We start from the raw sequence: 24,595 nt of genomic DNA, 5'->3' as shown, positions 1-24,595 counted from the left end.
AAGTCTGGTAATAATTGTATCTTCTCTTCTACTACCAAAATGAACTCTTTCAACCCCAACTTGATTTTGAATATGATAAAGATGTCTTCCTCTCTCCTCCTTATTCCAAACTTCTTGCCATCTCATTTTTAATGCTGTTCTAATTCTAGCCTTAACTTCTTCTTTGCTTAGTGGTATAATCATTTCTATATGGGATCATTTCAGTGCCTGTTTTGCTAAATGATCCGCAACCTCATTTCCATCCACTCCCACGTGTGCTGGAGCCCACAGGAAACATATCTTAATTCCTATCTTATTCACTCTATACATACATAAAATAATTTCATACGAAATGTCTTGTCTTGAAGATCTTCCACTGATAAGACTTGATAATGCAGAGAATGAATCTGAACATATCACCGCATTCATTGGCCGAGTATCCTCCATCCACCTGATAGCTAATAATATTGCTACCATCTCTGTAGTGTAAACTCCTACTTGATCAGAAACTCTTTACCAGTCTTGATTTGATAAGTTGGGACAAATACAGCTGCTGATGCTCGTCCTGTCTCGTGATCTTTGGAACATCAGTGAAAATTGAGACTGCGGCGTTGTAATTCTGTTCTAGATACAGTTTAACCATGACATATTTTGCTATTACTCTATTTTTGTCATTAATCATTTCTTGCAAATTAAAGTCTACTAATGGCAAAGGGAAAAACCAAGGTGACAATGACGTTTCACGTACACATGATGGTTTTTAATACAAAACGTACGTACGTTCTGAACGTAAGCACCTCATGAGGTTTATCAAAAAGTACAAAATAGTACCTCAAATGATTAAAAATTATTCATTTTTATTGTTCAACAAATGGTAAGTGAAGAGAGGTGCTTCAGAGCATGTTTATTGTGAACCTCAGGAGGTCAAACGAAATATTGTTTATAATATTGTTGACACAGTTACCAAAATGTGACACCTCTAAAGCATAACCCCCTGATTTTATGCGTGTGTGTGTGTGTATGTGATATTACAACTTTCTACAAATAAACATAAGAAACAGTAGAGTCTGACTCTAAATATCAGTCTGATGTTGCCTGACAGATCTTACAACACATTCAGTAAACTGGTTGTAACAGTTTATTTTAAAATGCATTTATTTTATAAAATATAATATTCATGAGATATCTTTGTAAATGAAGAAATTACAGCGCATGAAGGAAAACAAAAGGATTATCAACATTGTCTCAAAATACTCTGTAACACCATTGGAATAATCTTTTTCAATTCTCTTTGAAAAAGCAACCTTCAAATTGAGGTAATTACAATATTCCTTTTCTGTAAACTTTTTCTTACCTATATTTTATTATCAATTAACCTCTACTTGTGTATTATTAGTGACTGAGTATTAACGGCCGTTAACTATGACTAACATTTTAAAACAAACAGTTCTATAGTTTCTGGCTATTGTACCGGGTTTCTAAACACTTGATGTAAAGTAAATAATTAGAAGTCACAAAAGATAAAAACATGTGGATAACACATTAAAGCCCTACGCGTTTCTGTTGGTGGTGTTTTGAGAAGACAGTACAGACTTGCTAGGTAATAGTTAATGGATTAAATTTTGTGTGAGTGTTGATATCGTATTTGCTATAGTCAAAAACTAAAACAAATGATGAGTTCTGAAGGTACATCATGATAAACCAGCTTATGAACAGCCCACTTATGTTTATATACAGCATCCTGAAAGTACATCAGTAAATCAGAAAGTAAATCAGATTTTACTACTTGCCGAATTTTCACATTTCAGTTCTGCATTAGAGCGAAGATTCATTCATCAGGCTCTCTTTTGCTATAAAAGATCACACACCCAAAGTTAATGGCAGTTTTTTGATGTGTAAAAAGGACTCACGGGCTGTGTTGAGATCAACAGTAAGGAACTGTTACATAGTTAATAAGTACACAGACTGTTGATGTTTGGCTTAACACAATTGAAGAGACCTCTGGAAAAGAAAAAGCCTACAACAACATAAGTGATGATAAGACTTCAGACCAGGAACACCACACACACTGATAGCACCATGGCAAAGATTGCCACACCGCACAGCATCATTACTGCAAACATCTGGCTGCGCCTGCAAAAGCCTTGAGCTGCCTCTTCGTCGATGGACAGCAGCGCCAGCGAAGCGCTGTCAGTGCTGACGGGGTCAGCATACTGAGGACCCAGTGCCTCCACTGTCCAGCGCAGCACATTGACCTTCAGCTCCATGTCCTCCAGCGTACGGTCCACCTGTGCGATCTCTTGCTCCAGCTGACTCTGCTCCTGACCCTCCATGCTGGATGTCTGGGACCCGTCACCTGCCTCCTGCAGGTCAGGCATACTCAAGGCCCGTGCTGCCACCTCTGTTGTCCCCCCTGCTTAAGCAAATATGTGTATCAGACTAATTACAGGGTTGTGACAGTTAAGGTGCGGTCACATTTACTGTTACTTTGTGAAAGCCAGGTCCAAATACCTTAATGTTTAAAGGGAATGAAGTACAGTGCTTTCAATGCTGTTGTTTAACAACATATTGATTGTTCAGCTGACTAAATACCTTTCCGAAAACCTTTGAGTAGACAAATAAATCCATAACATAGTTTTAAAAGGCTCTGTAAAGACTGTACTATGAACAATGGACAATTGTCAATGGTTTTCCATGGCAAATTTAGCTGAAATGTTGTAAATATGACAGCACCTGTACATTCATATGTTTGAGGAATATACAGAAGTTAGTCAGCAGTTTGTCACTAGTCTTAAATAATGAAACTGCAACAGTTATGCATGCTTACCCTGTATGCCTGTTTGCACCATGGCACTGTTATTGGCAAGGGAAAAGTGCTTGACCGTGGTGAAAACCTTGCACATGTCTGCATGTAAGAGCTCCAGACAAGAGGAAAATGCCACCCACAGCAGCTCTGTTTCCTTCCTCTCAGCGTCCGGTAATGTTTTATCCCTCAGTCGAGCTGTCAGGTGGTTTTTGCAGGACAGCGCTAGTGTCTGGGCTCGCTCTCGTGTTTGCCGAAGATCACGTCTTAGGCTGGAATTGTCCGTGCATCCACCAACACAGGAGGCCAAGTGCCGATAACATGCCACCACCTGAGTCAAATCAGATCAATATGGAGTTATGAACTTTACATTTAGAAATAAAATAATATATGGTTATCATTCTTCAATATCTAGACTGATATCTCATATTAATAAACAGAAAAGGTTTGATGGCACAATAGGATTTCATTCAGAATAACAGGTCATACAGTACATTAGCCAAACTGTTCTGAGCGCAGTTATTAATAATGCTTACATACCTCACTGACCCTGGTTCAGAAACATTAATTACCTCCTTCCCAAGTTTTATAGAGCACAAGGTAGGTGGTTTACTTGACATACATTAGGCCTTTTTTAGACTAAACAATACTGCTTGTGCTGGAAAAAAATCTTCCCAATTCTAGAAGTAGGAAAAAGGACATATCTGAGTTTTTGTAAGAAATCTTTGTTTGGTTCTTTAAATCCAATCCAAATCTGAATATATATATACTAAAGTACCATGCAAAGGTTTGGGTTGGTAAGATTTTTTAATCAAATTATGTCTTATGCTCACCAAGGTTGCATTTATTTGATCAAAAAATACAATAAAAATAGCAATATTGTGAAATATTAAAATTTATAATGATTGTTCTCTATTTTGATGTAGGCTGTTTTAAAATGTCATTATTTCTGTGATGGCAAAGCTGAATTTTCAGCAGCCATTACTCCAGTCTTCAGTGTCGCATGATCCTTTAATGTTATAAAATCACACATATCATTGTTTTTTTATAAGGTTAGATAACTGTTCAGGTTATCAAACATCATTATGGATAGACTAAGGATTAGTTTGAGTGACAAATATTACTTATAATCTGCTTGTCATAAGATGGCTATTTCAGGATAAGCTTTGGAAACTTTTGGGATCTTGGTTTAGTACATGCTGTCTATGGCCATTTGAATTTGAAAAATATGTAAAAAGATTTGATCAGTGCTAATCGTTTTTAAATTGTTCTTTAAACTGTATGTCTGAAGAGAATATGCATTAATGCTTAAGTAGGTGAACGGAGTAAACAGGTAATTTTACTGCTCTAGTCTGAGTACTGACACATGCCTCCACTGAAGATAATCAAGCAGTGGAGCGTGGATCATCCCTACTCAGAGATAGTGCCTTTTCACCCTAAGGCTTGAGGAACACACCATTATAAGATGCTTTCATGTTCAGCCTGGAAATAAGGAGACATGAGGACACGCACATGCTTTGGCATCTTCAATAAGGTTGTCATCACGTCTTAAACACAATGGAAAATAAACGGAAAATTATTTTTTGCCATATTTATAATCTAATTGATGTACTCCCCTCATTTTTTTTTATCATAATAGTTAGCATTAGACCACACAAGAGAAAATATATGACAACATAAAAAATATTTATATTATCATATTTTTATATAATATTCAGTCTGTTAGCAAAAAATTAATGAATGGTGCCCTGATTATTAAAAATTATTAGAAAGGATATCACCACAAAAATTTGTTTAGAGGAACGTTCAGTTATTGGATCATGTAATATCAACTCACCTTGATGAGGGAGTCCACCATTGCTTTTCCCTCTTGCAGTGGCTGTGCTGAAGTTCCATCGTCAGCGACCTTGTTGTTGCACAGTGGCATTGGGTTATGTTTTCAAAGGTAACCAGGTTGAATCCCTGTTCCAAAAGCTACCATCCACCCCCAAACTCACCAACCCTTATACACCCTTTGTCTTAGCTGAAGTAAACTATGGTCCATATTTGAGCTGCCAGTCCTCGCTGAACCTTTGAAAGCTTAATGTATCAATTTTCACCTACAAAAATAAAAATCTTAGAAAGGAAAATAAAGATAACAAAAGGTCAAGGTTACAAAGGTTCAAAGGTTTCCAAAAAAAAAAGAACAGAAGAAAAAAACAGAGAGGTGTGGAGCATTATGATGTGAAAGTCGAGTGTGATAATCCGAGCGATTGACCCCTTTGCACTGAAGCCGTGTTGTTAAGCTCATTACATGCTGCTGAGAGCTGCGGAGATGCTGGGGCCTGAGAATACGTCACTAGCTCCTCCAGGAACCCCCTCTTCTTCTACTTCCATCTCTCTCTCTTTCTTTCGCTCTCCTTTCTCTTTGTGTGTGTGTGCCTGAATGACAGGCCAGGCCCTGAGGGGCAAGTTGTGGTCCAGTGTTTGCTGCGGTTCTTGTTACGGTCAACCAACATGTCCAGGGTGACATTGCTAGATTTGTCACACACTTACACAAAATGAACTCCAATACATAGTATATAAAGTTTCAATCTAAACATATACAATGAATATATAAAAAATGTAAACAAGGATTAGTCAGGCAATTGTTAGTCTCCTCTGTCTCAGGTCAAATTAGATTAGGGGCATGTTAAAATAATCCCTGAAATATATCTGCTGGATTGGTCTGGTTATCCCATCTTAACCACGACCATACAGACCATACAGGTGCAAATCCTTTTTTACCTATACTAACATATAGAATATCATTTTGGACAATATATGAAGTAATTTGACAGGAAATACAAACACATGAATGTGAGAAGAAATAGGCCTAAATTATCAACAGACTAGGTTTTGTGTCCATTCTCAACATCTAGCCTTAGTGTTTAAACCTCTACCCAAGAGATTATAAATCAGATTCTCTTGGCATTTAACATTGGTAGTTTTGTAGGCTTGTTGACTACCTCAAGTTTTTATTATATATTATGTTATTTAAGAACATATAATCAGCGGATTATCACAGTTTGAGATGTGATTTCAGAGTAGTTATTATAAGTTTTAACCCAGAAACAACTTCCCCAGTGGACAGTTTAATTATCACCAAATAATGAAAATTACACTTTTGATAAGCATACATAGGCTAATAAAATTGTTATTTAACCCTTTAACTTTACTAATGCAATTATCTACTTTTGATATACTGTACTATAATAATAATAGCTTACTCTCAATGTTTTATCATTCACCGTCTAGCATAGCACAGTCATTATGGTCATGAGTTGGGTTTCTTTTTTTCTTTGTACATTTAATCAGGCACATCTTTTACATGTGACGTTGCATATTGTACAATACAAAGGTAATTTGTTCAACAGACATTAAAGCATGTCATTTCATTAGGGTTGACTGTTTTCCAATTCTCTTGTCTTTTTACTTGTTTTTAATCTGAGAAGAAAAAGGGTTGAACAACTTATCACAAATAACATTAAAAAAAAAAATGCAATTTTTTTTAACCACATGACACTTACCATGACTTGTCTTCATGGTTTTGTAACTCTTGAGTTGTGTCTGAGACTTCTGTGTCATTATGTTTCCGATCATTCTGGTGAAAGAAAAATTTTAAATTTATACATACATACATACATAATTGACTTAAAACCTCACTAAGGTTTACTGAGGTTAGAATACCTGAGCAAAGAACAAAAACCCAAGACCTCATAACTCCATCTAGTGGCTGACAGACAGCAGACTGAGAGCCCTCCTTGGTTTACATGTTATTTTACATGTTATTAAGAGTGCCCTCATGTCACTGTGCCATGTTTTTACTGACACCCTGGGGCGAGCACAATCTCCTGATCAGCACATATATTTCAAACTTCCCTACAAAAGTTATAGAAGAATTCACGTTCATGTTTTTTTTCTTTGAAAATATTTAACTTACAGATCTCAGTTTAAATGCTTCAGTTGGTTTTCTATTCTCTTCTATCAATTTAAATGCATCCTGTTTGTTTTGATATTATATTATATTATATTATGTTAGGCCTATATTATAAACCTAATAAATAATTGACCTTGTTTTTTAATGGAGTCACTTATGCTCATCAAGGCTATATTTATTTGATCAAAAATACAGAAAACAAACAGTAATATTGTGAACTATTAGGCTATTGAAATTTCTAATATAGGTTTCATATTTTAATATGCTTTAAAATATAATGTATTCCTGGTGAAGCAAAGCAGAATTTTCAGCATCATTACTCCAGTCTTCAGTGTCACATGACCCTTCAGAAATCACTCTAATATTCTGATTTATTATCAGTGTTTATTAATATGCTTTAAAATACAATGTATTCCTGGTGAAGCAAAGCAGAATTTTCAGCATCATTACTCCAGTCTTCAGTGTCACATGACCCTTCAGAAATCACTCTAATATTCTGATTTATTATCAGTGTTTAAACTGTTGTGCTGCTTAATATTTTTTTTATTGTGCTGTTTTGATTAGGCTTATAAAAAGTTAAAAAGAACAGCATTTATTAAAAATATATATATTTTTTCTAGCAATATAAGTCTTTGCTATCACTTTTTATCAATTTAACACATCCTTGCTGAATAAAAGTATTAATTAAAAAAAATAAGAAAGAAAATATTTACTGACCCCAAACTTTTGAATAGTATAGTGTATGTTGTAATACTAAATTTCTATTTTGAATAAACACTGTTCTTTTTAACTTTTTATTTATCAAAGAATCCTAAAAAATATCACAGGTCCCAAAAAATATTAAGCAGCACAACTGTTTCCAACATTGATTATAAACTAGCATATTAGAATGATTTCTGAAGGATCACGTGACACTGAAAATTCAGCTTTGCTTTAAAGGAATAAATTAATATTATAAATTAAATTTTAAGTATATAAAAATAGAAAACTTTTATTTTGAAATTGCAATGATATTTCACAATATTATTTTCTGAAATAATATTCAGTATTTTTTATCAAATAGACACACCCTTGATGAGCCTAAGAAACTTCTTTTAAAAATGTACTGATCCCAAACTTTTGAACGGCAGTGTATTATACTGTAAAAATATTTTCTCAGGTAACCTAAAATGTACATCATTTAGTTACATCAAGGGTCAAATCAAATATAAATAGCACATTAAAGTGAAAAGTTACACACTTTTTGTGTGTATGCGCTGTAGCCTACAGGTCTGATATAATGTTTTTGCTCAGGTGGCCGAAATGTCCGCCCAATCGAGAAAAGCTTTGCTCAGCAAGAAAAAAAATTAGAGGGAACATTGCCCCCATGTCATTTTTTTTTCCAGAAGAGGTATGTGGATTATGTGGATGTGTGAATATAGACATCAAACTACCTCCTTTTGTGTTCCATGCAAAAAACAACAGTATATGACTGGGAACAACAGGAGTGTAAATAAATGGAAAACTTCATATACCACTTTTCCTGAGAACCCTACAAACCCTAGATAAAACTGTATTCTGTATAGATTTATGAATAGTTCATTTTTAATTTTTTTCAAGAGAAATGAAGGCACTGAGGGGTACCTCTGCAAGGTTCGGTGCAACGGTTGTTTCCAAAATAATTTCTTGGGTTGTATTTGCATTTAACGTATGGTTTGTCATCTGTAGTGGAAAAGAATCAGGACATATATATAAAATAACATAACTGAGACTTAATCTGAAAGCTTTTAAAGCTCTTTATCTTACTAGAGGCGAGATTTACAGCATGATATAGTATAACTGTGGCTCCGAATATGATTCTGTTTGAAGCAAAAATGACACTTACCTGCTCAGAATTACTTCCATTAACAGGACCTTCCTGTAGATATCAATGAGGCAATAACTGTGGTTTGTTCTCTTAAACAGCAGCTATGCTATGCTAGCATGTATATTATTAAAAGTTACGATTCATCATGAATTAACGCAAAAGTATTTTTGGGGATGTTCATACTTTTGTCATTTCACACTGCATTTATGAATACTTTGTCTTGAACACAAAAGTGTTATTGCTTTTGTGTTTAGACTCTTGAAGGCAGCTAATTACCTGTGAGAGTATGTATGTCAGAAATGTGAATGAATTTATGAAAGTCTTGGGTGTTTTCTTGGATGATGTCTGTGTAAAGAGAAGGTAATGTTATTAAAAACAACACTTATAGAAATAGTAAACAATCAAATATAAAAAATAATGAAATTCTGATGGCTTTTGATACTATAACCACAATAAAAGTTGTATATAGAGCTAAACCAGTTCTGCATGGTACAATGGACATAGGCTTAATGACAAATATATTACTGATCAGTTACTTATTTTCTTTGTCAGCCCTTTGTCAATAATTATAAATATACATAAATCTCAGAACAGAAAAAACATATATACACTATGTCAGTAACTGTTTTTTAATTAACTGCGAAACTGTAATTGTCAGGAGTGTCTGATTAATGCTATAAGAGAAATATTTGGACATACCTTATGCCCTAGAGGTGTTACCAAACAGACACACAGAGCACAGATGAACACTTTTGTTTCCATCCTCAGTGTCACTGTATCAGTGAGTTGGAGGTTTTGCAGCTGAGATGTCAGAGGGGTTTAGAAGAGTTTTTTTTTGTGTTTGTGTATTTTTGGAGCTGGTTGCTTTCAACAGGGAGGAGCCTTGTACAAACTGATGGTCATTCAACTGTTGGATCAGTTGCTTTTTATTTTTTATTTTTGGTAACAGTCTCTCAAAATGTCAAAACAAAAATTAAACCCCTAGAACGCGATTTCATTCGTTACCATCTTAACTATCAATGTTACAGTTAATAGCAGAACATTTTTGATTAACATACATGTATACATAATACAGACTTGTAACAGCTACAGTAATTTTTAACATTTCAATAATATAGATGTAGAAAAAAAGACACTATATCGAATTTAACACATTTTTTATGAAAACAGCTGTGAGGGTAATGCACTATATAAATGCCTTAGATCACATCATTTTAACATCTATTTAACAACATTTAACATCTCACATCTGAAAGCACTGCACTTCTATATTTGATCATTACTATATACCATATTAAAACAGACTTACATAAAAGAACAGCCTTTTTCAATAAAGGCAATGGTATGTAAGCTTATATTTTAAACGGCTTTCCCCAAGTAATACTCTGGATTTAGAAAGTGACAAAGCTGCAGACCGAGAAAAAAAAAATAAAGACCTTGAAAAAAGTGTGTGACTTCAAAATATAGTGAAATGCCTCATTTACAAGGGAAAATGTCATAATTCCAGCCTTACTGAACAATTGTGCTGCCTACTGTCCTTTTGCGCCACCTGCTGGTGATTTCACAAACGAGTTTCACATGTGACATATGATGCGATTTCAAGTTTTCCTTTCTCTTTGGAGTGTTACAAGCTCTTGGTGCATAGATAAGATCCCTGAAGTTGCAAAGACTAAAGTCTCAAAACCAAAGAGATATTCTTTATCAAAGTTAAGACTCTGCCACGCCCCCCTAAAACGGCTCGTTCTAACACGCCCCCACAGATCTACCTCACTATGTGGAAATATTTGCATAACGCCGCCCAAATGTGCACGCAAAGAAAGAAGGCGTGGTTTCAGTAACCGCAGTTAGTGTTGAAGCAGCCATGTCAGGGAGACACTGTGTGTTTCTAGGCGAAAGCAAAAGCACTTTATTTGGCCTTCCGAAAGTAGATGCATTTAGGAATCTTTAAGATTACTTACAACAGAACAGCAATGCATTTTATGGACGACCGTTTCGTGAACCTAGGAGAGGAGGTAATTCTGACTTTGCTATGACAATCTGGCGCTTCTGAATCAGCTACTGTTTTGTTATTAGTTTAAGTATTTGCTATTGCCTGTTCAAATGCGGAGTTTTGCGCATCGTGTGTGTGTGTGTGTGTGTGTGTGTGCGCGAGCTACACACATCACAGTGGAGTCAGCTGTCTTAACCGTGGCTTGTGTACTGCAAACAAATACCAGCTTCATCACTGTGTCTGTCAGGCAACTCTGTTCCCCTTTCGGGTTTGAACTGATGGTAAAACTAATGACATTATTTACTGTCTTTACATTTATTTTGAAAGATGAAGCTCGTGATTACGGTAAGGGGCGTTACATTTCTGACGAGTGCTTGTGGTGTTCGGCCAATCACAATGCACTGGGTCAGCTGGCCAATCAGAGCAGACTGCGCTTGTCGGAAGGAGGGACTTTGTAGAAAACAAAGCGTTTGAGAGAGGCGGGGCATAGAGGACCTACAATAATGTACAGTATTTGAAAAATAATGTGTTTTTTGAACATTAAAGCATGTCAACATATTATATTACACCAAATACACAAAATAATGATCTTTATAAAAAGCATAATATGACCCCTTTAACATATGTCCTGCGCGATCATTTTGATTTATTTTGTAGAATTTTTGGTCACAACATGATTGTTATGCCACGAGTCCGTTTGGATGACTTTGCAATATTTATAAAATCTTAATAATGAAAAATGAGTGAGTGTGTGTGTGTGAGAGAACATTAGCCAAGAAGCAAAGAAGGTCTATTCTGCGCAGCTCAAGGCGTTGTCATGACAACGCCATCAACACTAACTGTATCCAACAACAGCGAGGCTAATATATGGTGTGCTAGCGCACGGGCGGCTGAGGTGAGTCTTCGAGACACTGTTAAACCACCACGTTTACTCTTTCTCTTATGTCATATAGTAGCAGACCCATTTGTGGCGCTGTGTGTGAGATCTAGCCTATACATTGCAGGAATGATGAGCTCGCAGGCGTCTCCAGTAAAGGTGTTCATTCGCATCAGACCCACAGCCAATTTTGCGCATGAGCTTATTGAATGCCCACCTGACCAGCAGGTAACCAATGTGCCATATGACCAATTTGATCTTGTTCAGATGTTTATTGTAAATGTACCAATCTGTAAAGTTAGTGTTTCTTGCAGCCTGCTTTATTCCAACAAATTCAAACAGCAGTAAAACATAAGTATGCCTACTATAAAAATACTTTTGTGCAAGTTATAAAGATTTTGCCCAAATACTCAAAATACTTAGTAAAATCCACATTTAAATAATTTGCCAAATCCACAATATTAGCAACTAAAAATTCAACATCAAAATTCAGAGAGAGAGAGAAAACATATTTTATAGTTTTCAAATATTTAAAACTTATCCAACATTAAAGTTGTCCCAGTTTTATTGATTTATTTTTTGAAAATGTGCGCTCATTACAATCCAATTTAAATCTGTTTCTGAGAATAAATATAATTCATTATTTAAAACTTAACCTCTTTAGCCTTCAGTAGAAAAGAAGGGTTCACTCTTAACTTTCAAAAGGGAAATCCTTTGCATTCAAAATACTTTTTAAAGCACTATTATTACAAACTCCTGCATAAAATTAAGGCCAGAAATGATTAAATTACATAGTTTTGGGATCACCAACAGGGCCAAATCCACAGGAAACATGCTTGAATAAAACAGATTGATTGATGCTAATTATGCCTGTCCTTCTTTTTTTCCTCTCTCTAAGACTTTGAAAGTGAGATCAAGGAAAGACTCCAATAAAGGAAAGAGGAATAATCAGCTGAGCTCATGGGTATTTCAGCTGAATGGGGTGCTGGATAATGTGTCACAAGAGGACACCTATGATCGTGTTGCCCGGAGTGTAGTGCTGGGAGCCTTCGCAGGCTACAATGGTTGGTCATTCAAATGCATACATCTGCAGAAATCACAAACATTCACATAGGCAGTCTATACTTTTAAATGAAAAGCTTATAAAATACATGCGTTTAGGTACAATAATGTGCTTTGGGCAAACTGGAGCTGGGAAAACATACACTATGACAGGTGCTGCAGAGACTTACAAACACAGAGGCATCATTCCTCGAGCCCTACAGGAGGTGATTCAGATTTATGATAAAGAAGCACATAGTCAATGTTTCTGCTCTTATGGCTAACAAACCATCTCTCATTTCCTCAGGTTTTCCAGGAGGTAGAACATCGTGCAGATCATACCTTCTCTCTTCATCTTTCCTTTCTGGAAATCTATAATGAGACTATGGTAGACTTGCTCTCCAGCATAAAGCAAGGAAAAAGTTCGAATAGTGGGGTCTTAACTGTGATAGAAGAACCAGGGGGTGGAGTCTCAGTTAAAGGCTTGTCTTTACATCTGGTTCACAATGAAGAGGAGGCTCTTAATCTGCTTTTCGAGGTAAGAGGTCAAGTCATAAAGTCATGAGGTATTTGAACAGCTTATTAAAAAAAGATGAATGCACATTTATCTCAGCAAAAATAGTCTATTTCCAGTAAGCAGAATTCTTATCGGGTTGTGTTCGCACTGTTAGGGGCAAAGGTTTGTTCTTATCTCTCTTCCCTTCTGTTGACAAATTGGCTAATAAGAACAATACGGCATAACCACCATCAGAAAAAAAACAGAAACTTCATTAAAGGTCCCATTACATTAAAATTATTGCCAAAATCATGTATGTTTTGCCCACATGGCCAAAACATTCAGAATTGGATTTTCATATTTTTGTAACAAAATCTCAGCACATCTGTGATGAATAACATTGCTCCCACTGCACTAACAGGGGGAGATGAACAGAATCATTGGAGAACATGCCCTTAATAAACATTCCTCCAGATCTCACTGCATTTTTACTGTCCACATTGAGGTATGTCCACAACATGTGTCTCATTAGATTCATAATCTCAAGACTAAAATATATTGAACATCGTCGGATCTTAAAATGCTTGAGTAAACCTGCCTTTTTACACAAGGTGGTATCATTTAGCATGACATTAAATATGTTTGTGTGTGGCACAGTCTCGCTCTCGCACACTGTCGGATGCAAAATACATCACCTCTAAACTGAACCTGGTGGACCTGGCAGGGTCTGAAAGACTTAGCAAAACTGGGGTGAGTTCATTTCTCTATGTGCCTTACAGTTTAGCAGTAAACTGTTGACTGTGTAGTTTCTCAAATATTAGCACCATTTGCACTAGTGTGTTAATCTTAACAAGCTCCTCAAATGCTTACATTTTACAGTTTTTACTCTCTGCTTTCTGTTTTTTACTCTAGTCAGAAGGTCAAGCCCAAATGGAGGCCATGTATATCAACAAGTCCCTGACTTTCCTGGAGCAGGTCATCTTGGCTCTAGCTGACAGCCGTAGGGAACATGTTCCCTTCAGACAGAGTAAACTTACCCATGCTCTCAAAGACTCACTCGGTTAGTGTGCTCCTGCAATTAGTTCTCCCATAGAACTTCACCAACAGACCCACATCAGTTAGAAGTTGAGCTGTAAACCATCGACATGTAAACATTCATTTTGACCAATGGGGAAATCTTCATTTCTGATAAATAAAAATGAACAATCTTGAATGGGACATGTGTGACCTAATGATTTCTCTCTGGCTCAACTGTTACTACACAGGAGGAAACTGTAACACAGTGCTTGTGGCAAACATATATGGTGAAGCGGCACAAATTGAGGAGACGGTGAGATTAAAAAAAAAAAATATATATCCAAGTCTAAAAAATATACCGGTATATAAGTCTAAAAAAACTCTTGGTTCTCTTGGCAGCTTTCAACTCTTCGCTTTGCCACCAGAATGAAATGCGTGCAGACAAAGCCGTCAATCAATGAACATGTCGACCCAGTGGTAAGATTTTATGTGTATTACAAAACGAATACTCTGATCATCTAATAATAATAATAATAATAATAATAATATCTAAGAAAGATGCATGCGCACATTCAATTAATGCATAACAGTTCAATGCAGAAAACTGTGACTGTTTATCAGCTCCAGGTGCGAAGACTAGAGAAAGAAATCCAGTTTCTTAAGGAGGAGCTGTCAATGTGTAACACACTGGTGAGTCTGTGTGCTGAAAATCTGATGCTTTTCACACAACACAATTATCCCAACTACCAAGTTCTGGTTTCCCAAGCTATGACACTTTGGCTTCTATTTTGATGTCCTCCTTACTTGTAGACTAATCGGGTTGGAGTTTCTAATGAAATCCTGTCAGAGACACAGGTGGAGGAAGTGAGGACTCAGGTGCAGAGATACCTGTCTGGATTACTGGATGAGATCCCGGTGAACACCATAGTTTATACCTCCACATTTTCATAAATCAATCTTACTTTATTAGAACTGAATAAATGATTGAATCTTTCAGATTGTGAGCATTACACAAATTCAAGAGGTGTTTGCCCAGTTCAAAAAAGTGGTGTTGTAAGTACAGTTACCTATTCATCAACAATTTAACAATACTTCAAATGGAAGTCAATACAGTACTGTAATGTTTGAATGTGTATTAAATAGGGAGCAGCAAAAGAAATTGCGAGAGCAGCTTGGTCCGCGAAACACTCGCGTAGAGAAAGCCATGAACACAACACCATCTACTGTTGCAGAGGTTAGCCGTATACAGATATTTGGTGGACAGCAATACTTTAGTGAGAACTGAAAAGGTAGAAACTGATGTCTTGTGCCTCATTAACTGTGCTACAGGTGCAGGGGTCTGTAGGTGCTGTTGGAGAGGTGGAGAGTTGTGGATATGGCCTTGGTTTAGCTAAATCTTCACAGAAACATCAACGAACTGTGTCGCCAAAACCAAGTAAAGCAAGAAAAGACAAACAGATCAGCAGGTGACAATCTCTTTCCCTATTGTGCGAGACACAATGTGAAAAATTAACTAAGTATTCATGTTTAAATCTAGATATTCATGTTGAAATACACAATGTAACATTTTAAAATGGAAGGCAGCATCATTCACTTGCTGACTTTGTAAATATTTACGGAGAAGAACTGCTCACCATACACTACACGACTGAGGATCATGCACAACCAGAGTCATTCCGAACACAACAAACTCACACAGAAACAGGCACTTCATTGCTAGGAGATGCATGATAAATGAACACGAAATGTTCTAAAATCAGTTTAAAACATCAAACATGTTTTATATCATAGTCTGAAGCTAAAGAATCAGAGTCTGTGCCCATCAAACACTGCATGTTTGTCTGTGAAATTGTCTCTGGCTATAGGAAAAATTCAAAACCCTGGCTATAGGCAAAATCTGCAGACTGGCTCTGACTCTCAACAACTAGCATTGACTCATCCAGACTGTAAACAGGGGCAAAAATTTGGGCAAAAGTTGTGAATTCCAGCCTTTAGATTGCCATGATCTCTGTCAATAAACATGATGAAATCTCTGTGATATAGAAGATAGTGTGATGCAATTGTGTCCATCTACCCACTCATTTCAGTGACAATTTTCTGGGAATGTAAATATTTGTACTTAATTAAAAACAAAAAACCAGCAAAGAGCATACATGACAATCATTATATTTGAGAAATTTAAATGTTTAAATTATCTTGTTCTAAAAATAATTTCAACTAAGTAAAAGGCCATAATAGTAAACCATGGTTATCCAACAATGCCTCCATCCATGTATATTAGCAAAAATCACTGGAGCATTTGGAGTAAAGAAAAACTAACCAGATTTTGACTACAAGACTGTGAATTATGGTACTTCGAATCTTATATTGAACAGAAAGGAAGGAGCAGCGAGTCAACCGCCAGTGGAAAATACAACTGTGCAAGCAGAACAGCCTCTAAACCTGAGTGAATCTGACATGACCACACACGAACCCCCACAACAAGCTCCAGAAGAACAACAACACAGAACTGAGTACGTACTTCTGTACACTAGCAGAGCCGGTGAGCTGGAGGCGACCTCTGCTGACGGTACAAAGTACTGCTGCTAATGCCTGTAGACTATGAAAATAAATGTCGAATTTAATGTATTTCTCAGCTCTCCTCCACCCAAAGCTGAGGCATTTGAGGATTTCAAGGCAGAACGAGGAAGTGAGATCAACCGCATACTAAAGGAGAACAAGGCTGTGCTGTCGGAGCGCACGACACAATTACGCATACTCACAGATGTCATCAATGCCACTAAACGGGATCTCGACTACATTACATATGAGCTGCGACAATTCAGAGAGCGAAAACAAAGCCAGGGTAAATATTACACGATGTATGTGACTACATCGATTTGCCTACAGTAGGGAAGTGTAGGAATGAAAAGACTAAAACAAGCTCCTTTCTGATAGTTATCATATGGAACTGAAGGCTGTTGGTTTCATAGGTCAATTAGTGAGTGCGGAGGGGGAGCCTGTGCTGGAGGAGGCTGAGCTATCTCTAGTGATGCAGCTGAAAGAGCTGAAGAACCGTTATAGACAAGCCTACGAGGATTTCAGAAGCACAAAGACAGAAGTCAGCTACTGTCAGCATCTGGTGAATCAGTGCCGCACACGGCTGCTAACAGGTGAGTTCCCCTGGTTCTCCACACAGCATATTGTTACAGTCTCTTCATGGTTCTCAGGCTTGTTTTTGATGAGAAATTTAATAACTTCACCGGTTCAAATAACTACAATTGTAATACATAAGTCATTGTCAACATTTTGTGTAACAAAAACACATTTACTTACCTGATCTATACAAATATAATTATAATTGTATTTACTGCACCTCACTGTTATACACAAGCTCATCTTTCTCTAATGCCATTACTGTTTGTTTTGTGTTTGCCAGCGTTTGAGAGATGGTACAATGAGTCTTTCTTGTTTCCGGATGAAGTGTTGTCAGTCTTAGAGACAGGACCAGTTCGACCAGGTCACATACCTGTGGACAAAGCTTTAACACTGGTCAGTAACATTCAGGGTTGCCAGGTTTTCACAACAGGTTTCCATTTTCCATTCCAGGGGCTAAATATCACGTAAAATATGAGGTCGCTTCAACACTGTTAAAGTAGCCAATTTCTGCGGGAAAACCGCATGTGCTCATGTTTGATAAAAAGAAATGTTTCTCAGCATATTGGAAGGATTTCAGAAGGATCATGTGACAAAGACGTAGTGGCTGCTGAAAATTCAGCCTTAAATTACATTTTGAAACATTAAAACCGAAAATATTTTAAACTAATATTTCAAAATATCCCCCCCCCCCCGCCCCCAAAAAATGCCAATAAATAGATCAAACATACAGTAAAACGGTAACATTTTGAAATATTGGTGAACGTTAGACTTTTTTCAAAAACATTACAAAATCTTACAGATCTCAAACTTTTGAACTGTAATGGATATACTATCTATTAAAGGGCACCACTACTTTTATGTATATATATATATATTTATAATTCTTGCATTTTCTTTTAAACAGTTTTGTAAACTATTTTAATGTCAAGGAGTGGAGATCTTAGTCTGCATCGTACCACTAGATCAGAACATCTCAGGAAAGGTTTTACATGTTTGTTGGAAACAATGTAACGAGCAGAAACTATTCAAAGTTTGATCATGTGAGAGACTTGTTCCAGTGTGCTTGTGTCAGATGTTGTATTATTGGACAGATGGCTGATGAAGAGGAAAGTGATGGTCTCCATCACAAGCTGCATGCAGACAGTACCGTGTCATTTTACAATGCCTATAACAGGACTCAAAAGAGGGTAAGACACTTACACACACCCGATACTAGCTTTCATTATTCAGCACTCAAATTATGCTGAATGCTATGCTACATTTATTTAACTATATAATGAAGGTGCCTTTCATTTACAGAGGGGAAGCAGACAGGTGTCTCGAAGTCCAGAGTCTGTGAGGGGCAGCAGGAGTAAAACAAAACTCCCTATTCTCTCAGTCATCTGATGCAGGTCTCCGTATGCTCAGTCTCCAGAGTGCTTGACACTTCCTGAAGAACGTTTCCATGAACGTGTGAAATCAGCAGGACATATGAACACATCTGCTATCTGAAATATGCTTGTGCTGTATCATGTGCTAATCTATCCTTAAACTTGTAATTGATATTGTTCATATGTAAAGACAATCTGTCTTAAAAATGTTGTAATTTTTCAGTTTCTGAAAATAAAAGTGTATTTTTAACTGTACATTATTATTGTTAGTTCTTTGTTAGAAATGTTTTTAAATATCAGTTTACACTTTACAGTATATTTTCCACTTTGAGCAAACCATAGTTCGCTCTAAATAGAGGCAAGAACAACCTCAGTACATCAGGTTGTTAAATGAAAAGTAAACTTTATTATTCCTGAACCACAAAATAGACTTCTTTGGTTGTACAAATTCACTAGTTACAGTCCTGAACGAGCGCTATCCCCAGACCTTTAGTCCCACCCTCCCCTTTAGCAAAAAACAAAACAAAAAAAATCCTCCCCAACAAGAAACCAAGACAAGAAAACAATAAGAGAGATCAAACTCTTTTGCTTTGAAAAAGTAAAAATGTAGTGAATCCCATTATCCCAGTGGTCACAGAAAACCAACTTCTTTTTTCTCAAACTACAATTTTTAAAAAATACAATGATGAGCAATCCCAAACTGTTATTAACCAAAACTGAATTTCAGTCGATGAGAGCAACACAAAAGCTAAGATTAGTAAATTAAAAAAAAAAGTTCATACGTTTGACAGGTTCATCGGGACACAGTGTTGATGGCAGCTAGGGTGGTGAACAACTGATTTGAGAACAGTGAAATAAAACTCTTTATTTGAAGGAATAATAAGAGTCTATCATATTAGTCCTCACACAGGATTGACAGTAAAATTGCAATAAGCCAATATACAAACACAGGGATCAGTCAGTCAAGACCCTGGTAGAATCATCTATACCCTCCAGACTTTAGTTTGTGGTCTTGGCGCAGAAAGGCTCAGATTCAACTCTGATTTTTGATTCTTTTTTTTTTTAGCATTTATACATTATTCACACAATGAGCTTTTCAGTGGCTTTAGAAGTTCAACTATTTAAAGTGTAGATTAGAAAACATCTACTACCTTCACACACGTCAGAATAAGAGAAGGAAAAGATATGAGCAAGATTCGTAGATGTCAATAGAGATCAAATGTTTTCAGATGTTTCGATTTCCTCCTCCCACTCCCAAAATGGTACCACATGTCTATGGAGAGGTAAAGTGAAGTCTGGCGAATGATGGGCTGTTAAAGAGTGAATTCTCCACTCTGGTCACTCAGTGTAGCAAAGGGAATGATTCAATGCATACATGGCCCAGAACAAGAAGCAGAAATAAAAATGGAGGATGTTTTAGTGTCCTTGAGGAAGAGGATCATTAAAGGAACACAAATTGTGTGAAACCATTATCCACTTCATTTTACTCTCCTAGTCCAATAAAGGAAGACTAGAAATCAGTTAAAAGGTTTAGAATGACGCTACTCAATACAGTAGGTCAGACTTTATATGGCATGACCATACATATTACCAAAATATTTATAACGGATCTTTAAATAAGGTCAGATGCAACCTTTCAAAAATATTTTTCATTTGCATCACCTTAAAAAAAAGAGATTGTTTTGAAACTGATATGGATATAAAATGGAAATAAAGCTTTACGCCAAGGCCTCATTTTCAATTTTAAAATGTTGCGTGCAAGAAAATTTATCCCAAAACCAAAAATCATCACAAATTCACAAGTAATCAGCTTATACATGTCAAAAAGCCTCAATTTGTTCCTCTATTGTATTGGAATCCCACAGATTAAAAACAGTAAATTACATTAATAAATTACATTTAAAGGAATAAAAACTTTTTTCTGATTGTGAATTAAAGCAACAAAAGTGAAAATCTGGCTTACATGGGGCAGTGAAGGTAGCAGTATGTTGTCTGCAAACTGAATCTCCCCAAACAAGAACACGGTTACATTTAAATAGCTCCTTTTCTGCCTTTCCACATTTTCATTTCTAGAGGAGGTTTCCAAAGTGTTAAGAAAGAAACCCACGGCATCTCTTAAAATAACTCTTCTGACAGACAGAAAACTGGGTAAAATGGGTCAATCAATCAGCCATCATCTGGACTTCTCATAGTAAAATCTGAGCAACCCCTTTCAACTGAAAAAGCAAAACTAGCGTTTGGGAGACTCACCTCCTAACCTGTGTTGTCGGCACTGAAATAAGAGTGGTTTAGTATCTGTGTACACTGTGTATTTCAGAGCATTCTAAGCCACGTGTGGCATCTCCTAGCATTAGATGATCACTATGTGTGTTTTATCTTCACAGTTCAGATGCATTAGTGTGTGAGTGTACGGTTATGTGGGCACTGGAGCCTCCAGGCTGTGGCGGCCCTGTCGTAGTTTGCGCTTGTTACTGTAGAGAGCCATCTCCTCTAGAGCAGATGTGGTGGCCACAGGAACTTCTGGATCTACAACAGACACTGAAAGGAGAGAGACGACAATTGTATTAAATATTACACTGTAAAGAGGAGCTGCCGTCTTTGATGCTGCACATGTAAAGCGCCCCTTCATCCACTGAAAATAAGAAATTTGCAATCTTCTAATTGACAAGTGACAGCTTTTATAAATGAGAATGCCCTGCTTTTATAGATGCTTCTATACCAGGGGTGGCCAAAGTCGGTCCTGGACAGACAGTCCTGCTGAGTTTTGCTTCAACCCTAATCAAACTCTTGATTATTAAGTTAATCAAGGTCTAAGCCAAGGGTTACTAGAAAGCTACAGGCAGGTTAGATTTATCAAGGCTGGAGCAAAACTCTGCAAGACTGTCTGTCCAGGACAGACGTTCCATACCACCCCCTTGTCTTTAAATGCATGTAGATTTCAGTTTAAATCCCACAAACTCCCGCAAAGCAGTGATTCAGGAGAGCCATTCGGTGCATAAGCTGAAAGGCAGAGCTGCACACCATGCAGAAAAAAGCCCTGCAGAGCACTGATCACATTTGGGCACCTTGAGTACACTGTTATTGAGATTAGAAGCACACAGGTAAAAATATATATGCACTGTACAGCAATGCCTTCTGGATTATGAGATCAATCCCTATTTTAACAGAAGTGGCAGTGACAGATCTCCTGTTAGACATACAAATAACAGGTTCACCAATTTTTCAAAATATAAAACATGCAAGCTGCAAAAATGACATGTTAGTGTTTTTACTGCCAATGAAGCAGAGAGACAGCATTTTTTGGAAATTGAAAATTGCATGACTATACACAATAGGGATGCACAATATATTAGTATCATATCAGTTATTGGCTAATATTAAAGATTTTGAAAGAAATGTATCTTAATACATGGCTTTCTGGAATACTTGATTCTGATTTGTCAGTCTCGACATTCCAAGGTCTGATATTTACTGATATTGACTTCACTAACAACACTGTTGACAGAATGTTTTGTACATTATAAAGGATTTATAATATACATACATACACACACACACACACATATATATATAAACAGTTTCATCACAAATCAATAGTTATCGTTCCCATTACTTTGTAAAAAAAAAAAAAGCCATCTAGTAAATAGTACGACTGAACATAATCTCTTAAATCTTCATCTTTTTTTAAAATGTCAACCCAAATTAATATTTTATTTCTAATTATTTACTCACGTGGCAAGAAGCTATGTAATAAGCAGGATAAATGTACATCCAGCTGGTTGACAATGAAAAAAACAACTATTTTGCAATAACCAACTGGACGCAGCTGCCCTGACATCTGTCAATATTAGATGTGTATATTTCCCCGGTTTTTACAATAAAAGTACCATTGCCATCATCTCAAATTTAACTTTTAAAGTTAATCTTTGAAACAAATAATTTAATAACATTGTTAAATGTAATCTTTAGCACTCAAACAACTGAAATCTCATACAGAACTAAATACTGTAAATTTACATTCCATTTTAAATGAGTGATTTTAGTTTTTAGGGTTTTACTTTTAATTTATTCAGACAGAAGTGTACAGAATTTAACACGGATCATTGTTATCAGCCATAAAATCACAATGATCAGAATTTTAATATCAGTGCATCCCTAGTTACAGTACCTATTGAGTCAGCCAATGCTGTTTCACACTACGCCAACGGTAATGTTATGGCAAACAGCAGCATGTGGCATCACATTCAGACTGCTAGAATTGACATGCAGTTCATGTCGTCAGGATGTGTTGCAGGTAAAATTATTTGCCAGAGATGTTAGAGAACACACCTATTTTGAAAAACTGGTAGAACTCTTATTCAAGTAACCTTGATTCTCTAAAAACAAGTTGAAGAATGAAAGCACAGAGAAACCCACTGCTCATCTGAACCTCCTGTAGATTAGAAGTTTTGGCCCATAAAACAAGTGCAGGACAGCAGGCTTCTTATCAAAAACCAATACATATGCACACACACACACACACACACACACACACAGATCTCCTACCAAAATTAGAAGAGCACTTATCCAAGGAAGTCGCCTGTGTCAAGAGGACAATAACTGTAAGCCAAGTACTAGTGAACACAGCACATAAAGACCCACATGATCCACACATGAGATCATCTTACCTGGGTTACTGGAGGCATCATCCATGAAGTGCACGTCATCACCTGCACCAGGAGACTGCAAGAGAGAGACAGAGCGTGAGACGAGGAAACAGAGATCGGTAAGAATTCACCAGCTCATCTCTTTCTTTCCACCAGAGTAGACAACTGAAAGAGTGAAACCTTTAGGTGTCTCCCAAGAATAGCTCTTTTTGGCTGAATTGCTGAAATGCTGAGTGTAAATAATTATAATAATTTCTCATTCAATCTAAAAGACAAATGTAGATGACAAGATGAGGTCTTTTGAATGGCACAGAGGTTGTTTGGATCAACATGCTCTTGATATCTGAACCACGAGAGCTGTTCTGGGAGACGCCTCTTCACCTTCACCTGACCAGAAAGCACTTTGTAGGGGAGCTGAGTTTAAAACAGTCCAAAAAGACTCACACCACTGCTGCTGACAGACTTACTGAGGCACATCTAGATTAAAAATTTCAGGTCCATAAACCCTGCAAAATGTTCCTCTGTTAGAGAGCCAGGGATGTGTTGTTACAGGATTTGCCTAATAACGCCCCAATAATTGCCCACAACTAGGGTTGCAAAATTCCGGGAATTTTCAAGACTGGAAACTCTCCATGGGAATTAACAGGAATATATGGGAATTAATGGGAATAAACTGGTAATTTGCAAAATTGCAGGAACTGGGGACTTAAATGCAGTTGAGAAAATGTCTTGCCGCATAATCTTGGTTAAAACAACCTGATTTAATGCAATTTCAGTTTAATTTCTACCCTACACATTGCTCAATCACATGCACACACAGCACACTGCTTACTGCAGGGCTATTGAAGCCACACCCCCTACACGCACCGTGCTTTCCTCCATAACATGAACAGATCATTTCTTACATCCTGCACACAAAATATCAAAATCTCCATCTTGGTAAGTATTCATGTAAATTACATGAATATTACAAAAAAATTTTAATAACTGTGCGTAATATACTGTGCAACTAAATTAGGCTATACCATTGTAAAAACAAATACACTGACTGGAAAAAACATTTAGGTGAGATAATAATGAAACAGCAGTCTAAAAATGACCCTCTCCCACACACAATCCCCTCTAGTCACCTAAGAGGGGGATTCCCCTCCATTTTCTCTGAAGGCACACTTGCTGCATTTGAGCCTAAAGACCACATCTAAGTTGTGATTTTTTAAATATATTTGATCTATGGGATTCAAGTTTAACTAGTAAATACCAAAGATTTTTTATACAGTAGCTAACTAGCCAGTAAAATCAAGATTGCGAGTTAGCACTATTTCATTGACAATTTATGAGGTATAAACGAGCTCAAGCGGAGATGCTCTTTCTGCTAGCATACAGAAGTACAGTACTGGTCAAAAGTTTGGAAACATTACTATTTTAATGTTTTAA

The 24,595-nt window shown here is 36.7% G+C and overlaps 3 protein-coding genes across 3 annotated transcripts in view; 1 reads left to right on the top strand and 2 right to left on the bottom strand.

Moving 5' to 3' along the window:
• Positions 1–1,444: 1,444 nt before the first annotated feature.
• Positions 1,445–5,165, bottom strand: rgs9bp (regulator of G protein signaling 9 binding protein). The gene is made up of 3 exons (XM_016280022.1): positions 4,620–5,165; positions 2,807–3,113; positions 1,445–2,392 (listed from the first exon to the last, which is right to left on the bottom strand). The coding sequence occupies exons 1-3, from the start codon at positions 4,707–4,709 to the stop codon at positions 2,025–2,027; spliced, it is 765 nt and encodes a 254-aa protein (XP_016135508.1). The 5' UTR covers positions 4,710–5,165; the 3' UTR covers positions 1,445–2,024.
• A 6,420-nt stretch (positions 5,166–11,585) lies between these two features.
• On the top strand, positions 11,586–18,657 carry kif9 (kinesin family member 9). Its single transcript, XM_016280011.1, has 20 exons — positions 11,586–11,681; positions 12,352–12,517; positions 12,615–12,721; positions 12,802–13,032; positions 13,412–13,495; positions 13,648–13,740; positions 13,903–14,050; positions 14,256–14,320; positions 14,407–14,484; positions 14,629–14,697; positions 14,818–14,922; positions 15,005–15,060; positions 15,151–15,241; positions 15,343–15,473; positions 16,383–16,520; positions 16,644–16,852; positions 16,980–17,159; positions 17,426–17,538; positions 18,237–18,332; positions 18,445–18,657. Exons 1-20 carry the CDS (start codon positions 11,586–11,588, stop codon positions 18,529–18,531), a joined length of 2,343 nt encoding a protein of 780 aa, XP_016135497.1. The 3' UTR covers positions 18,532–18,657.
• A 1,971-nt stretch (positions 18,658–20,628) lies between these two features.
• Positions 20,629–24,595, bottom strand: part of LOC107591016 (protein scribble homolog) — a 95,195-nt gene continuing 91,228 nt past the window's right edge. Inside the window, exons 43-44 of the mRNA XM_016280012.1 lie at positions 23,183–23,237; positions 20,629–21,053 (exon numbers count right to left, since the gene is read on the bottom strand). Coding sequence (XP_016135498.1) covers positions 20,929–21,053; positions 23,183–23,237 — 180 coding nt within the window. The 3' untranslated portion in view covers positions 20,629–20,928. The remainder of the gene's footprint in view (positions 21,054–23,182; positions 23,238–24,595) is intronic.

The sequence above is a fragment of the Sinocyclocheilus grahami genome, unplaced genomic scaffold, assembly GCF_001515645.1.
Source record: "Sinocyclocheilus grahami isolate Dianchi unplaced genomic scaffold, SAMN03320097.WGS_v1.1 scaffold136.1, whole genome shotgun sequence".
Taxonomy (NCBI): domain Eukaryota; kingdom Metazoa; phylum Chordata; class Actinopteri; order Cypriniformes; family Cyprinidae; genus Sinocyclocheilus; species Sinocyclocheilus grahami.
Note: the sequence above shows the minus strand (reverse complement) of the source record. Positions and strands in the feature narration are given on the sequence as shown.

Excerpts from the sequence above, each read along its gene's own strand:
- rgs9bp (XM_016280022.1), bottom strand. The coding sequence starts at position 4,709 with ATGCCACTGTGCAACAACAAGGTCGCTGACGATGGAACTTCAGCACAG. Across the intron at positions 3,114-4,619 it reads TGGTGGACTCCCTCATCAAG|GTGGTGGCATGTTATCGGCA; the intron begins GTGAGTTGATAT and ends GATTTGACTCAG. Across the intron at positions 2,393-2,806 it reads GGTGCAAACAGGCATACAGG|GGGGGACAACAGAGGTGGCA; the intron begins GTAAGCATGCAT and ends TTGCTTAAGCAG.
- kif9 (XM_016280011.1), top strand. The coding sequence starts at position 11,586 with ATGAGCTCGCAGGCGTCTCCAGTAAAGGTGTTCATTCGCATCAGACCC. Across the intron at positions 14,321-14,406 it reads CGGCACAAATTGAGGAGACG|CTTTCAACTCTTCGCTTTGC; the intron begins GTGAGATTAAAA and ends TTCTCTTGGCAG. Across the intron at positions 17,160-17,425 it reads CCGCACACGGCTGCTAACAG|CGTTTGAGAGATGGTACAAT; the intron begins GTGAGTTCCCCT and ends TGTGTTTGCCAG.